Source organism: Salmo trutta, chromosome 32 (assembly GCF_901001165.1).
Source record: "Salmo trutta chromosome 32, fSalTru1.1, whole genome shotgun sequence".
Classification (NCBI taxonomy): Eukaryota; Metazoa; Chordata; class Actinopteri; order Salmoniformes; family Salmonidae; genus Salmo; species Salmo trutta.
Genome location: NC_042988.1, coordinates 33,694,759 through 33,710,980, shown reverse-complemented (window position 1 = coordinate 33,710,980; position 16,222 = coordinate 33,694,759). Strand labels below are relative to the sequence as shown.

The following is a 16,222-nucleotide window of genomic DNA, read 5'->3' as shown; positions in this document are numbered from 1 at the left end:
AAATAAATACATTATGAGGATGAGGTAGATTGGATGGGCTATTTACAGATGGGCTATGTACAGGTGCAGTTAATATGGGCAACCCCATGCTTCAGACATCTATAGCATAGCCACTTTGCTACTACAACGGTAAGGCTATAGGATTATACTTATTGATAAAATAGCACACCTGCCTAATATGAGCTAGGCTATAGCCTTTGGTGAAAGAGCCAACCCTAAAAATGCTACTTTTTACCAACATGGGCTCATTTCTGGAGAGGAATATTGGCAGGTGTGTGGTGCTCACAGACCTCAAAATTGGTATTAAATTGAATTTCAATTGGCATTAAAAAGTCTTAAATACCTGATACCTGCATGTTTTACAATCAATATCTTTCTGTATTATAGTACTGTTCTGTATATTTATCCCTCCCTCCTTCTTTTTTGATCTCTCTCTCTCTCTCTCTCTCGTCATCAATATCTCTATATATTTTATATTTATCCATCACTCGCTTCTTCTTCTCTCTCTCTCTCTCTCTCTCTCTCTCTCTCTCTCTCTCTCTCTCTCTCTCTCTCTCTCTCTCTCTCTCTCTCTCTCGTCATCAATATCTCTATATATTTTATATTTATCCATCACTCGCTTCTTCTTCTCTCTCTCTCTTTCTCTCGCTCTCACTCTCACTCCCTCTCCCTCTCTTGCTCCCTCCCTGGAGGCTGGCTCTCCTGACCCTGTGTGAAACTCAGCAGAGCCACATTCCACCAGACAACCGCCCTGCTCTGGGAAAGTCAGACCCAGCCACAGAAAGAGAGAGAGAGAGAGGGGGAGAGAGGGAGAGGAAAGGAGGGATGAGCTAAAGAGCAAGAGGGAGAGATGGAAGGCAGAGGAGAGGCTGAGGGGTTGGGGGTATACCACATCATATCTTGATGTTGTTGTTGTTGTTGCATCATTTGTCATACTTTCATCTCATCCCTTAGTTTTTTCTCACCGATGCTTAGATAAGCCCTGACAACTATCCCTTCTTCATTTGAAAAAGTCCTCTCATCCTTCTCTCTCTCCCCCTCTTACTCTACCTCCTTCTCTCTCTCTCTCTCTCTCGCTCTTCCTCCCTTTCCCTTCTTCTCTTTCTCTCTCTTTCTGTGGTCTCTCTCTCTGCCAAAAGACAAACCCCCAATCACTAATTAAATGGTGCTTATGAGGGATTAAAAAACATGTGGGATAAAGACATCACTTTCTTTTCACGCACCCCAAAGCAGAGGAGAGAGGGAATAGGGCCTTTATGAAAAGTGGCGTGTTTACATTTCTTCTCACACTGTACAAACCAGCCTATACACAGGCTGTCAGGCGGTGGCTGTGAAGAAGACTACGCCTCACCTAAGGATAGGAGGGGTGTAGACGCCTCTCACTGTTCAGGAGGCGATGCCGCTGACACACACACAGATCACACAAACACACCAGGGCCGTAGCCAGTCTGGGTCTTAGTGAGGTGGGGTGGAGGGGCTTGGTAAAAACTGAACAATTATATTTGGAGAACAGAAAAAATTACCCCAGCCATTATCGCTTCATTCACCTCAGTAACAAACACATACTGTGAGGGAAAAAAGTATTTGATCCCCTGCTGATTTTGTACGTTTGCCCACTGACAAAGAAATGATCAGTCTATAATTTTAATGGTAGGTTTATTTGAACAGTGAGAGACAGAATAACAACAACAAAATCCAGAAAAACGCATGTCAAAAATGTTATAAATTGATTTGAATTTGAACCATTTCCCTGTTTGACCGCTAGGTTTTATGGGTATTATGACACCTCCACTGTGGGCTGGCAAAACTACCTCTAACTTCCTTCATACAGGATTCATACTGGAGGCGTAAACTGGTATCCATGAGTTCATCTGACTCTGGGGAAGTAGATAAAGCACCTCATTGCCAAAATCCTGAAGTAACCCTTTTTCAAAAGTTAAACAAATAAGTTTGCTTTACAGAACCTTTTTTTGTTGCAGTTTTACAGCAAATTTCCTGCAATTTTACAGAATTTGTCATGGGTTGGGGACAATTTTTTTGCAGTTTTAAAGATAATTTCTTGCAATTCTACACATTTTGCCATTATGTCATGTTAATATGATATCTGAATGAGAGTGACTAACAAAATCAACGTGGGTCCCCTAGAGGTCAGTGCCCCTGGGCACGTGTAATTCGGTAATTCGGCCATGATTACTACAAGTTTAGATAGCTGGCTAGACTAACTAGACTAATTTACCAATCTAATAAAGGTAGACTCAGAGAAATGACCTAGCCACGAGCAGCACTGCAGATATTGAGATGAGCGAGATGCAAGACACCACAGTATCTGCACATTTGCAGTGATTCACTTCACACTGTTCACAGCGTGGTAGCCAGCGGACCAAAACAGCTGAGAAGTTGAGCTTCAAGCTTCAACACTCAGTTGTTGCAGAAATTGACCCACTATTCTGTTTACTTTCTGCTTCTACATCATATCACTGAGTCTACCTTTAACTGACACGGGCTAATTGAGTGACTGTCAGTGAGTGACATATAACAAGAGGAAAGCTGCTGATGCACAACCAAGTTTTAAAATGGAACCTTGTGTATTCTACTATTCTAACTCTCAACAGTAAGTTGAGACCCGACTGAGTTCCCCAAAACCTCATACTGTATGCATCTACTGTACCTCATCCCCATATTGTTTTATTTACTTTTCTGCTCTTTTGCACACCAGTATCTCTACTTGCACATCATCATCTGCTCATTTATCACTCCAGTGTTAATCTGCTAAATTGTAATTACTTCGCCACTATGGCCTATTTACTGCCTTACCTCCTCACACCATTTGCACACACTGTATATAGACTTAATTTGTTTCTATTGTGTTATTGACTGTACACTTGTTTATTCCATGTGTAACTCTGTGTTGTTGTTTTTGTCGCACTGCTTTGCTTTATCTTGGCCAGGTCGCAGTTGTAAATGAGAACTTGTTCTCAACTAGCCTACCTGGTTAAATAAAGGGGAAATAAAAATAAATAAAAAAATACTCATCCTCTCCTCTTCCTGTTGGCCAGGGGTTCAGTAAATGAGGACATCCCCATGTTTATTGAAGACATACTGTACTGTATCTAGGGAGCTCAGCTCATAGTTAATACTGTACTGTATCTAGAGAGCTCAGCTCATGGTTAATACTGTTCTGTATCTAGGGAGCTCAGCTCATGGGTAATACTGTACTGTATCTAGGGAGCTCAGCTCATAGTTAATACTGTACTGTATCTAGGGAGCTCAGCTCATAGTTAATACTGTACTGTATCTAGGGAGCTCAGCTCATAGTTAATACTGTACTGTATCTAGGGAGCTCAGCTCATGGTTAATACTGTTCTGTATCTAGGGAGCTCAGCTCATAGTTAATACTGTACTGTATCTAGGGAGCTCAGCTCATAGTTAATACTGTACTGTATCTAGGGAGCTCAGCTCATAGTTAATACTGTACTGTATCTAGGGAGCTCAGCTCATAGTTAATACTGTACTGTATCTAGGGAGCTCAGCTCATGGTTAATACTGTACTGTATCTAGAGAGCTCAGCTCATAGTTAATACTGTACTGTATCTAGGGAGCTCAGCTCATAGTTAATACTGTACTGTATCTAGGGAGCTCAGCTCATAGTTAATACTGTACTGTATCTAGGGAGCTCAGCTCATGGTTAATACTGCACTGTATCTAGAGAGCTCAGCTCATGGTTAATACTGTACTGTATCTAGGGAGCTCAGCTCATAGTTAATACTGTACTGTATCTAGAGAGCTCAGCTCATGGTTAATACTGTACTGTTTCTAGGGAGCTCAGCTCATAGTTAATACTGTACTGTATCTAGAGAGCTCAGCTCATAGTTAATACTGTACTGTATCTAGGGAGCTCAGCTCATAGTTAATACTGTACTGTATCTAGAGAGCTCAGCTCATGGGGTGGTATATATGAGATAGTGGTCTCTGGGGCATACTGGATGGGCCTGTTCAGCAGTGTGTAAAAACGGTCCTTGTTCTTTACAGTTTGTTTCTGTGTACAGACTCTCTCGTTCTCTCTCATAGAACTCTCTTACAATTTGGTCTCCTTTAGCATTTGGGATCTTAATCCTCTAATGCCCCCCTCTCCTCTCCTCTCCTCTCCTCTCCTCTCCTCTCCTCTCCTCTCCTCTCCTCTCCTCTCCTCTCTTCTCTTCTCCTCTCTCTTCTTCTCATCCTTATCCTCTCAACTTATCCTCCTCTTCCACTCCTCTCCTCCTCTTGGCTCTTGGCTCCGTCAGGCTGGCACCCCATGTGTCTGAGACGGCAGGAGGGAAGAGGAGGAGGAGGGGAAAAGGAGGGGAAAGAAGGGTGGGAATAGAGGGGTCCTCTGGCCCTGGGCCCATCGCTGTTGGCTTCCACTTAATCTGGATTGTAAAACAAGGAAAAAAGCTATTTTAGGGTTAGGGTTACATTTAGTGTTAGGGTTAAAATTAAGGATAGGGTTATGGTTAGGTTAAGGGTTAAGTTTAAGTTTAGGGTTAGATTTAGGGTTAGGGAAAATAGGATTTGGGATGGGAATCAATGACTTGGTCCCCATGAAAATAGAAGAACATAACATGCATGTGTTTGTGAATGAGAGTCAGTGTGTGAATGCGTGTGGTGGTGTCCCCCACTACTCTCCTATGCTCTTAGGCTCAGGCCTCTGCCTTTCGCACAGAACATGTAGGTCTGTCTGTCTCTCTGTCTGTCTCTCTCTGAGCCCCAGCTTAGCTTCAGAGCACCACAGCCACATGTTGGCCCCATATACAGGGAACCCCCTACCACACTACCACACTACCATACTACCATACTACCACACTACCATACTACCACACTACCACGCTACCAGACTACCACACTACCAGACTACCACACTACCATACTACCATACTACCATACTACCATACTACCACGCTACCACGCTACCACACTACCACACTACCACACTACCAGACTACCACACTACCAGACTACCATACTACCACACTACCAGACTACCATACTACCACACTACCACACTACCACACTACCAGACTGCCATACTACCACACTACCACGCTACCAGACTACCACGCTACCAGACTACCACACTACCAGACTACCAGACTACCACACTACCACACTACCACACTACCACACTACCAGACTACCACACTACCGGACTACCAGACTACCAGACTACCATACTACCATACTACCACACTACCAGACTACCATACTACCACACTACCAGACTACCACACTACCACACTACCACACTACCACACTACCATACTACCACACTACCACACTACCACCAACAACATGGTACGTGTGTTTTTGTTGGTTCAGTTGTGATCCCAGTGTAGGTCGACCACAGCTCAGAAGTCCATTGGACTCTATACACATTTTTCTTTGTTATCACACACACAGACACATACATTCAGGCAAGCAGGCACACTTGCATACACACACCCTCATATACACAGACACACAATGCACACATGCATACACACACACACACACACACACACACATGCGTAAACACACACTCATATTCCATATTCTCCATATTCTCACAAGCACACCTTTGTATTAGTTCTAAATGGTTTGGTCAGATGGGATCTCTCATTGAGACTCATTATATTCCTATTGGGTATTATTAGTTCTTATTAGAAGTGTGAGCCAAGGAAAAGCTGAGCAGAGCAGAGAGCTAAGGATTAGACTTAGAGAGAGGCAGAGTTCTGGCACTATCAGGTCCGTTTAAACTTAAACATGGCTGAAGACATGGGCTGTGTCCCAAAGTGCACCCCATTCTATTCATACAGCACCACTTTTCACCAGAGCTCATGGGCCATCAAAAGGAGTGCACTATAAAGGGAACTGGGTGCCATTTGGGATGAAGCCATGCGGTGCACTACAGTCACTTACTGCTAGCTGGTAAATCCCTTCAGGGTGCACGGACTACCCAGAACTAGCCTGGAAATCATTCAACAACAAACATGAAACGGAGTGTGATGCAGTCTGACTAACTCAGGCTAATTCAGGCCTAGCCTGGTTCCCAGATATGTGTGTGCTTTTAGTCAACGACTAAATCAACTATCGTTGCTATTCCATACATGTATTTAGTGTTGCTTAGTTTATTTTCTTCCCTTATGGAAATGTGTCTGGCATCAAACAAGCAGGCATTACATGCCTCTCCAGTGGCAGTGGACTAGAGGTCTTCTCGGGTCTCAGGTATTCGGGTTGGGGTGGACCCGTGAAGACCGCTACAGTGGACTAGAGGTCTTCTCGGGTCTCAGGTATTCGGGTTGGGGTGGACCCGTCAATACCTCTACAGTGGACTAGAGGTCTTCTCGGGTCTCAGGTATTCGGGTTGGGGTGGACCCGTGAAGACCGCTACAGTGGACTAGAGGTCTTCTCGGGTCTCAGGTATTCGAGTTGGGGTGGACCAGTCAATACCTCTACAGTGGACTAGAGGTCTTCTCGGGTCTCAGGTATTCGGGTTGGGGTGGACCCGTGAAGACCGCTACAGTGGACTAGAGGTCTTCTCGGGTCTCAGGTATTCGGGTTGGGGTGGACCCGTCAATACCTCTACAGTGGACTAGAGGTCTTCTCGGGTCTCAGGTATTCGGGTTGGGGTGGACCAGTCAAGACCTCTACAGTGGACTAGAGGTCTTCTCGGGTCTCAGGTATTCGGGTTGGGGTGGACCAGTCAAGACCTCTACAGTGGACTAGAGGTCTTCTCGGGTCTCAGGTATTCGAGTTGGGGTGGACCAGTCAAGACCTCTACAGTGGACTAGAGGTCTTCTCGGGTCTCAGGTATTCGGGTTGGGGTGGACCCGTCAATACCTCTACAGTGGACTAGAGGTCTTCTCGGGTCTCAGGTATTCGGGTTGGGGTGGACCCGTCAATACCTCTACAGTGGACTAGAGGTCTTCTCGGGTCTCAGGTATTCGGGTTGGGGTGGACCAGTCAAGACCTCTACAGTGGACTATGACGATAGAATAAAAGGACTAAAGCACCGAGCTGCTATTCTCAGCTAGCTAGCAGTTAGGCCCCACAATGTAAATGTTAATTCAGGACATTAAACACACAGACACCTACTGTAATATTCATGCCCTTATAGGAACTTGAACTTGAGGAGGAAGTACAGACTAATGCCCTGTCACACACAGAATGCAGTCGTGAAGCCACACATACAGTACATTCCCTCTTATCAACATGTACAGCTGAAGTGGGAAGTTTACATACACTTAGGTTGGAGTCATTACAACTTTGTGAATAGGGAATTTTTACTAGGATTAAATGTCAGGAATTGTGAAAAACTGAGTTTAAATGTATTTGGCTATGGTGTATGTAAACTTCTGACTTCAACTGTATGTGCATGCAAATACAGCTACAGTTGAAGTCAGAAGTTTACATACACCTTAGCCAAATACATTTAAACTCAGTTTTTCACAATTCCTGACATTTAATCCTAGTAAAAATTCCCTATTTTAGGTCAGTTTTGATCACCACTTTATTTTAAGAATGTGAAATGTCAGAATAATAGTAGAGAGAATGATTTATTTCAGCTTTTATTTCTTTCATCACATTCCCAGTGGGTCAGAAGTTTACATACACTCAATTAGTATTTGGTAGCATTGCCTTTAAATTGTTTAACTTGGGTCAAACGTTTAGGGTAGCCTTCCACAAGCTTCCCAAAATAAGTTGGGTGAATTTTGGCCCATTCCTCCTGACAGAGCTGGTGTAAGTGAGTCAGGTTTGTAGGCCTCCTTGCTCACACACACTTTTTCAGTTCTGGGCACAAATTTTCTGTAGGATTGAGGTCAGGGCTTTGTGATGGCCACTCCAATACCTTGACTTTGTTGTCCTTAAGCCATTTTGCCACAACTTTGGAAGTATGCTTGGGGTCATTGTCCATTTGAAAGACCCATTTGCGACCAAGCTTTAACTTCCTGACTGATGTCTTGAGATGTTGCTTCAATATATCCACATAATTTTCCTCCCTCATTATGCCATCTATTTTGTGAAGTGCACCAATCCCTCCTGCAGCAAAGCACCCCCACAACATGATGCTGCCACCCCTGTCCTTTACGGTCGGGATGGTGCTCTTCGGTTTGCAAGCCTCCCCCTTTTTCCTCCAAACATAACGATGGTCATTATGGCCAAACAGTTCTATTTTTGTTTCATCAGACATTTACATTACATTTACATTTTAGTCATTTAGCAGACACTCTTATCCAGAGCAACTTACAGTAGTGAATGCATACATTTCATACAATTTCATACATATCATACATTTTTTTTTCTGTGCTGGCCCCCCGTGGGAATCGAACCCACAACCCTGGTGTTGCAAACACCATGCTCTACCAACTGAGCTACAGGGAAGGCTAGAGGACATTTCTCCAAAAAGTACGATATTTGTCCCCATGTGCAGTTGCAAACCGTAGACTGGCTTTTTGATGGCGGTTTTGGAGCAGTGGCTTCTTCCTTGCTGAGCGGCCTTTCAGGTTATGTTGATATAGAACTCGTTTTACTATGGATATAGATACTTTTGTACCGGTTTCCTCTAGCATCTTCACAAGGTCCTTTGCTGTTTTTCTGGGATCGATTTGCACTTTTCACACCAAAGTACGTTCATCTCTAGGAAACAGAACGCGTCTCCTTCCTGAGCGGTTTGACGGCTGCGTGGTCCCATGGTGTTTATACTTGCGTACTATTGTTTGTACAGATGAACGTGGTACCTTCAGGTATTTGGAAATTGCTCCCAAGGATGAACCAGACTTGTGGAGGTCTCCAAATTATTTTTCTGAGGTCTTCTTTTGTTTTTCCCATGATGTCAAGCAAAGAGGCACTGAGTTTGAAGGTAGGTCTTGAAGTACATCCACAGGTACACCTCCAATTGACTCCAATGCTGTCAATTAGCCTATCAGAAGCTTCTAAAGCCATGAAATCAAGCTGTTTAAAGTCACAGTCAACTTAGTGTATGTAAACTTCTGACCCACTGGAATTGTGATACAGTGAATTATAAGTGAAATAATCTGTCTGTAAACAATTGTTGGAAAAATTACTTGTGTCATGCACACAGTAGATGTCCTAACCAACTTGCCAAAACTATAGTTTGTTAACAAGAAATTTGTGGAGTGGTTGAAAAACGAGTTTTAATGACTCCAACCTAAGTGTATGTAAACTTCCGACTTCAACTGTACATACACATGTACACACATGGCAATATGCATACTAAGTGTATATTCAGTAGGCCTCTTCTTATATATGACCTTAGCAAGCACGCACTCGCTCAAACACAGTCGCACATACACACACACACACTCAAACCGTTTGTCAACAGCTGCGAGAGTTGACGTTAACCGTTCTTTGGGCTGCTGTACGGATTGCTTGATAAATCATTCAACATTTTTTTTCTCTATTGTGCTATTTGGGAGTGACGCCCGACACACACACACACACACACACACACACACACACACACACACACACACACACACACACACTCTGGTCGGTCACAGAGTTCAGTCAATCTGTCCAGCAGACATCAGCTGTTTGTGGAGGACTCCTCGCCTTGTTTTCCTGGGAATGTGTGTGTGTGTGTGTGTGTGTGTCTGTCTGTCTGTCTGTCTGTCTGTCTGTCTGTCTGTCTGTCTGTCTGTCTGTCTGTCTGTCTCTCTGGGTGTGTGTGTGTGTGTGTGTGTGTCTGTCTATCTGGGTTTGTGTGTGTGTGTCTGTCTCTGTGTCTGTCTGTCTGTCTGTCTGTCTCTCTGGGTGTGTGTGTGTGTCTGTCTATCTGGGTTTGTGTGTGTGTGTGCGTGCGTGCGTGCGTGAGACCTGCGTCTTTGTGTGCATGTAATTGCTCTGTCTTGGGTTGTGTGCCAGCAGCTTGGGACTGCAGTGATGGAAAGCTCTTGGATAGTGTGTGTTTGCTTGCTTGTGTGTGTGTGTGTGTGTGTGTTTCGGTGCGTGCATTCATTTGTGTGGTGTGCACACGTTTCCATGCTCTCAGTAATGACTGTGAGAGTAAATGAATGGTGATGTAAAGGGGATTGTAGACTCAGACCAGTAGAATCAGCAACAACAGCACCACTGGTTTAGTTTAGGAACATTTCTCCAGGAGTCAGGGAAATTAACATCAACTAAGTCTAAGTATGTTTCTCTGTCTGACTTTGCGTGTGTGTGTGCGTGTGTGTGTCTGTCTGTACAATCTATCTTCTGTCTCTCTTTCTGTCTGTCTGTCTGTCTGTCTGTCTGTCTGTCTGTCTGTATCTTTATTTTTCTTTCTGATGCTTTGTTCAGTTGTCAGTTGGTTTGTCTCTCTGGTCAGTTGATCTGTCTCTCTGGTCAGTTGTCAGTTGGTCTGTCACCCTGGTCAATTGTCAGTTGGTCTGTCTCTCTGGTCAGTTGTCAGTTGGTCTGTCTCTCTGGTCAGTTGCCAGTTGGTATGTCTCTCTGGTCAGTTGGTCTGTCTCTCTGGTCAGTTGGTCTGTCACCCTGGTCAATTGTCAGTTGGTCTGTCTCTCTGGTCAGTTGCCAGTTGGTATGTCTCTCTGGTCAGTTGGTCTGTCTCTCTGGTCAGTTGGTCTGTCTCTCTGGTCAGTTGTCAGTTGGTATGTCTCTCTGGTCAGTTGGTCTGTCTCTCTGGTCAGTTGTCAGTTGGTCTGTCACCCTGGTCAATTGTCAGTTGGTCTGTCTCTCTGGTCAGTTGTCAGTTGGTCTGTCTCTCTGGTCAGTTGGTCTGTCTCGCTGGTCAGTTGTCAGTTGGTATGTCTCTCTGGTCAGTTGGTCTGTCTCTCTGATCAGTTGTCAGTTGGTATGTCTCTCTGGTCAGTTGGTCTGTCTCTCTGGTCAGTTGTCAGTTGGTCTGTCACCCTGGTCAGTTGTCAGTTGGTCTGTCTCTCTGGTCAGTTGTCAGTTGGTCTGTCTCTCTGGTCAGTTGGTCTGTCTCTCTGGTCAGTTGTCATTTGGTATGTCTCTCTGGTCAGTTGGTCTGTCTCTCTGGTCAGTTGTCAGTTGGTCTGTCACCCTGGTCAATTGTCAGTTGGTCTGTCTCTCTGGTCAGTTGGTGTGTCTCTCTTGTCAGTTGTCAGTTGGTCTGTCTCTCTGGTCAGTTGTCAGTTGGTCTGTCACTCTGGTCAATTGTCAGTTGGTCTGTCTCTCTGGTCAGTTATCAGTTGGTCTGTCACTCTGGTCAATTGTCAGTTGGTCTGTCACTGGTCAGTTGGTCTGTCTCTCTGATCAGTTGGTCTGTCTCTGTGGTCAGTTGTCAGTTGGTCTGTCTCTCTGGTCAGTTGGTCTGTCTCTCTGATCAGTTGGTCTGTCTCTCTGGTCAGTTGTCAGTTGGTCTGTCTCTCTGGTCAGTTGGTCTGTCTCTCTGGTCAGTTGTCAGTTGGTCTGTCTCTCTGGTCAGTTGGTCTGTCTCTCTGGTCAGTTGTCAGTTGGTCTGTCTCTGGTCAGTTGGTCTGTCTCTGGTCAGTTGGTGTGTCTGTCTGTCTGTCTGTCTGTCTGTCTGTCTGTCTGTCTGTCTGTCTGTCTGTCTGTCTGTCTGTCTGTCTGTCTGTCTGTCAGCAGTTGTCCCACATCAGAGTGGTCTAAATCCTGTACACCTGCAGGGTTGTAAAGGAAAGAATGTCTCTCTCTCTCAGGCTAATCCCACTGATGATTTTCAGCCTCAGCGAAATAACGCCTCTTTTCTCTTTTCCTCATCCCTCCTCTCTCCCTTCCCCTTTTCATCCTTCTGCTGTCTGTTCCCCTTTTCATCCTTCTGCTGTCTCTCTCTTTCTTTATTCCCCTCTCTCTGTCTCTTTCCCTCCCTCTTCTCTCTTTCATTGGGTCTGTACATGGGGTCTGCAGAATGCTTTATGTGCATAAATTAGATTTTATATTCTCTCTCTCTCTCTCTCTCTCTCTCTCTCTCTCTCTCTAGGGTACAGCCTCTGTTCTCCAGCGTAGGTCTGACAATGAGGAGTACGTCGAGGTTGGTCGTCTGGGGCCATCAGACTACTTTGGTGAGTGGATAACGTTACACACACACACACACCCACACCCACACACACATTCTTAGGCTAATGCTACATTACGGACCCTTCTCTCTCATTACGGACCCTGTTCAACACAGACAAGTAACTGTTAGGAACCTGTTCAACACACACCAGGAACTGTTAGGAACCTGTTCAACACAGACAAGGAACTGTTAGGAACCTGTTCAACACAGACAAGGAACTGTTAGGAACCTGTTCAACACACACCAGAAACTGTTAGGAACCTGTTCAACACAGACAAGGAACTGTTAGGAACCTGTTCAACACATACCAGGAACTGTTAGAAACCTGTTCAACACACACCAGGAACTGTTAGAAACCTGTTCAACACATACCAGGAACTGTTAGGAACCTGTTCAACACACACCAGGAACTGTTAGAAACCTGTTCAACACACACCAGGATCTGAATAAAACACAAGGACCTGAAAGGACACAACCTTATAAGGACCCCAACATTACAGTGAGGGAAAAAAAGTATTTGATCCCCTGCTGATTTTGTACGTTTGCCCACTGACAAAGAAATGATCAGTCTATAATTTTAATGGTAGGTTTATTGAGAGAGTGAGAGACAGAATAACAACAGAAAAATCCAGAAAAACGCATGTCAAAAATGTTATAAAATGATTTGCATTTTAATGAGGGAAATAAGTATTTGACCCCTCTGCAAAACATGACTTACTACTTGGTGGCAAAACCCTTGTTGGCAATCACAGAGGTCAGACGTTTCTTGTAGTTGGCCACCAGGTTTGCACACATCTCAGGAGGGATTTTGCCCCACACCTCTTGGCAGATCTTCTCCAAGTCATTAAGGTTTTGAGGCTGACGTTTGGCAACTCGAACCTTCAGCTCCCTCCACAGATTTTCTATGGTATTAAGGCCTGGAGACTGGCTAGGCCACTCCAGGACCTTAATGTGCTTCTTCTTGAGCCACTCCTTTGTTGCCTTGGCCATGTGTTTTGGGTCATTGTCATGCTGGAATACCCATCCACGACCCATTTTCAATGCCCTGGCTGAGGGAAGGAGGTTTTCACCCAAGATTTGATGGTACATGGCCCCGTCCATCGTCCCTTTGATGCAGTGAAGTTGTCCTGTCCCCTTAGCCGAAAAACACCCCCAAAGCATAATGTTTCCACCTCCATGTTTGACGGTGGAGATGGTGTTCTTGGGGTCATAAGCAGCATTCCTCCTCCTCCAAACATGGCGAGTTAAGTTGATGCCAAAGAGCTCCATTTTGGTCTCATCTGACCACAACACTTTCACCCAGTTGTCCTCTGAATCATTCAGATGTTCATTGGCAAACTTCAGACGAGCATGTATATGTGCTTTCTTGAGCAGGGGGACCTTGCGGGCACTGCAGGATTTCAGTCCTTCATGGCATAGTGTGTTACCAATTATTTTCTTGGTGACTATGGTCCCAGCTGCCTTGAGATCATTGACAAGATCCTCCCGTGTAGTTCTGGGCTGATTCCTCACCGTTCTCATGATCATTGCAACTCCACGAGGCCGAGGGAGATTGACAGTTCTTTTGTGTTTCTTCCATTTGCGAATAATCGCACCAACTGTTGCCACCTTCTCACCAAGCTGCTTGGCGATGGTCTTGTAGCCCATTCCAGCCTTGTGTAGGTCTACAATCTTGTCCCTGACATCCTTGGAGAGCTCTTTGGTCTTGGCCATGGTGGAGAGTTTGGAATCTGATTGATTGATTGCTTCTGTGGACAAGTGTCTTTTATACAGGTAACAAGCTGAGATTAGGAGCACTCCCTTTAAGAGTGTGCTCCTAATCTCAGCTCGTTACCTGTATAAAGACACCTGGGAGCCAGAAACCTTTCTGATTGAGAGGGGGTCAAATACTTATTTCCTTCATTAAAATGCAAATCAATTTATAACATTTTTGACATGCGTTTTTCTGGATTTTGTTGTTATTCTGTCTCTCACTATTCAAGTAAACCTACCATTAAAATTATAGACTGATCATTTCTTTGTGGGCAAACGTACAAAATCAGCAGGGGATCAAATACTTTTTTCCCCTCACTGTATATGTTATCATCATCATAAGTAATGACCGTCATGAAAGTCAACAGAATGACCCCTGACCTCTGACCACACCTTGTCCTCCAGGTGAGATCGCCCTGCTGCTGAACAGGCCGCGGGCGGCCACAGTGGTGGCCCGGGGACCCCTGAAGTGTGTGAAGCTGGACCGGCCCCGCTTCGAACGGGTCCTGGGGCCCTGCTCGGAGATCCTAAAGAGGAACATCCAGAGATACAACAGCTTCATCTCTCTCACCGTGTGAGGGGCCTCATGGGGGCCAAATGGGGAGGGAAAGGTGCGGATGGGTGGGACAGGGGGATTCCGATGACAGGGCGCTTGCTTCTTCCTGCCTTTTTTTCATTTGGCTCTGTTCTTCTAATTCTGATCATCTTCTTGTTGTTCACTTTGACTTGACCTGTACAGTCTCTGTAGCTTTATTCAAATGAACAATGAAACATGTGGGATGAATGGGGCGAGGACGGACAGATAGTGTGGATGTACTTTAAATGGGTCATATGTTACAGGAGTCATATGTTTACTGTATATGATACATGCTTGGAGAATGCAATGAATGGAGGTAGATTGCAGTTGTATGTATTTTATGAGGTAAACTATAACAGGGGAGGGGTGGGGTAATTCAGGAAGGGAAGTCATGAATTCAGGAAGTGAAGTCATGTTTACGTACAGCGAAGGAGGAAGTTGGGTGTCTATTACGCGCAAGTTGTAGTTTTTTGCCTTTTCGCTTTAGGGTTGTTGGTCCGTGGTTGCCATTTCTACGTCAAATCAACCCACTACCTGATGACACAGGCCTTTGTTACCTAAAAACTAGAGGTAGACGTAAAAACAACTTTTATTCTGTTTCATTGATCTCAATGCTTTTCAACTGTGCTTGTGTTGCTGGTACGAATGACGATGGGGTGTTTGTTAGAAGTTACATTTTGAATAGGGTGATGGATGCTGCAAATGTGCCATGTGAAGGAGTGTGGCTTTTATTTTGAAATTGGGGTTTTTATTTTGTAAAGATACCTCCATTCTGATGTTTTATCTGAATCTGAATCTGTAAATTGTTCCAAAGGCGCAATAGTGTTTGTTAGATTAACACACAGACACACTCTCTCAAACACATAACACACACGCACAGACACAGTCACACACTAACAGACACACATGCACATGTACACACACAAACACACACGTTCTGACATACATTCATACAGGTGGATATACACACACACATACACACACACAAACACACACAAACACACTCACACACACTCACACACTCTCTCAGGACTATAAATTCATAGTACAAATGTCTTACACTGGATGCTTTTTCAGCTGATTTTGGTCTGTGTTAAATTGATTGGTGAGATAATTTTCCATCACTTTACAGTTTTTGGCTTTTGGTGAATACAGCAATTGTTTTGATGATGTTGATTTAAATGTTATTCTAAATGTTTAAACCAGAGAAATAGACAAAGTTATGTTACTCTCTTTCTAAGTCATTGGAGATTGTGATCTCTATCTCGATTCAAAGTTGCACAATAATTGACCAATGGCAGATGATGTCCAATGGAGCTGACCTATAGAACAGCATCTTTCTGTATTCCACACTCTCATTGGTTCTCATCATATCATTCCATCCTTTTCAGCAAATAAATACAAGCTTCTGAACTCCACTGGTTTCTTTCTTTGTATTTGCCATATATTTTTAACTGTGCTGTTTCACTAACGTTCTCAACCTAGAAACATTTTACAGACTTTATATTTTACATTAGTTATTGTTGTTTTTAGTCCCACTGGTTTCACCGGTTCTTGGTTTCACTGGTTCTTGGTTTCACCGGTTCTTGGTTTCACCGGTTCTTGGTTTCACCGGTTCTTGGTTCACCGGTTCTTGGTTTCACCGGTTCTTGGTTTCACCGGTTCTTGGTTTCACCGGTTCTTGGTTCACCGGTTCTTGGTTTCACCGGTTCTTGGTTTTACTGGAAATAGTCTTTCTGTCGCTCTTCCATTAATGTGTTTGTTCTCTACTGGTGTTTCAATGAAATATAGATCATAGTCGGTCTCACATTCCTTCCCATCTCTTACCCTGTGGGCATGTCCTGCATCCTCTTATTTCTTGATTAGGCCTT

The 16,222-nt window shown here is 44.3% G+C and overlaps 1 protein-coding gene across 1 annotated transcript in view; it reads left to right on the top strand.

Annotated features, from left to right (window-relative positions):
• prkar1b (protein kinase, cAMP-dependent, regulatory, type I, beta) overlaps positions 1 to 15,769 on the top strand; it is a gene marked incomplete in the record, with an annotated part of 165,702 nt that extends 149,933 nt beyond the window's left edge. The window contains 2 exon segments of the mRNA XM_029728892.1: positions 11,945 to 12,026; positions 14,180 to 15,769. Of these exon segments, the coding sequence (XP_029584752.1) occupies positions 11,945 to 12,026; positions 14,180 to 14,352 (255 nt within the window).
• Between the last annotated feature and the right edge of the window lie 453 nt (positions 15,770 to 16,222).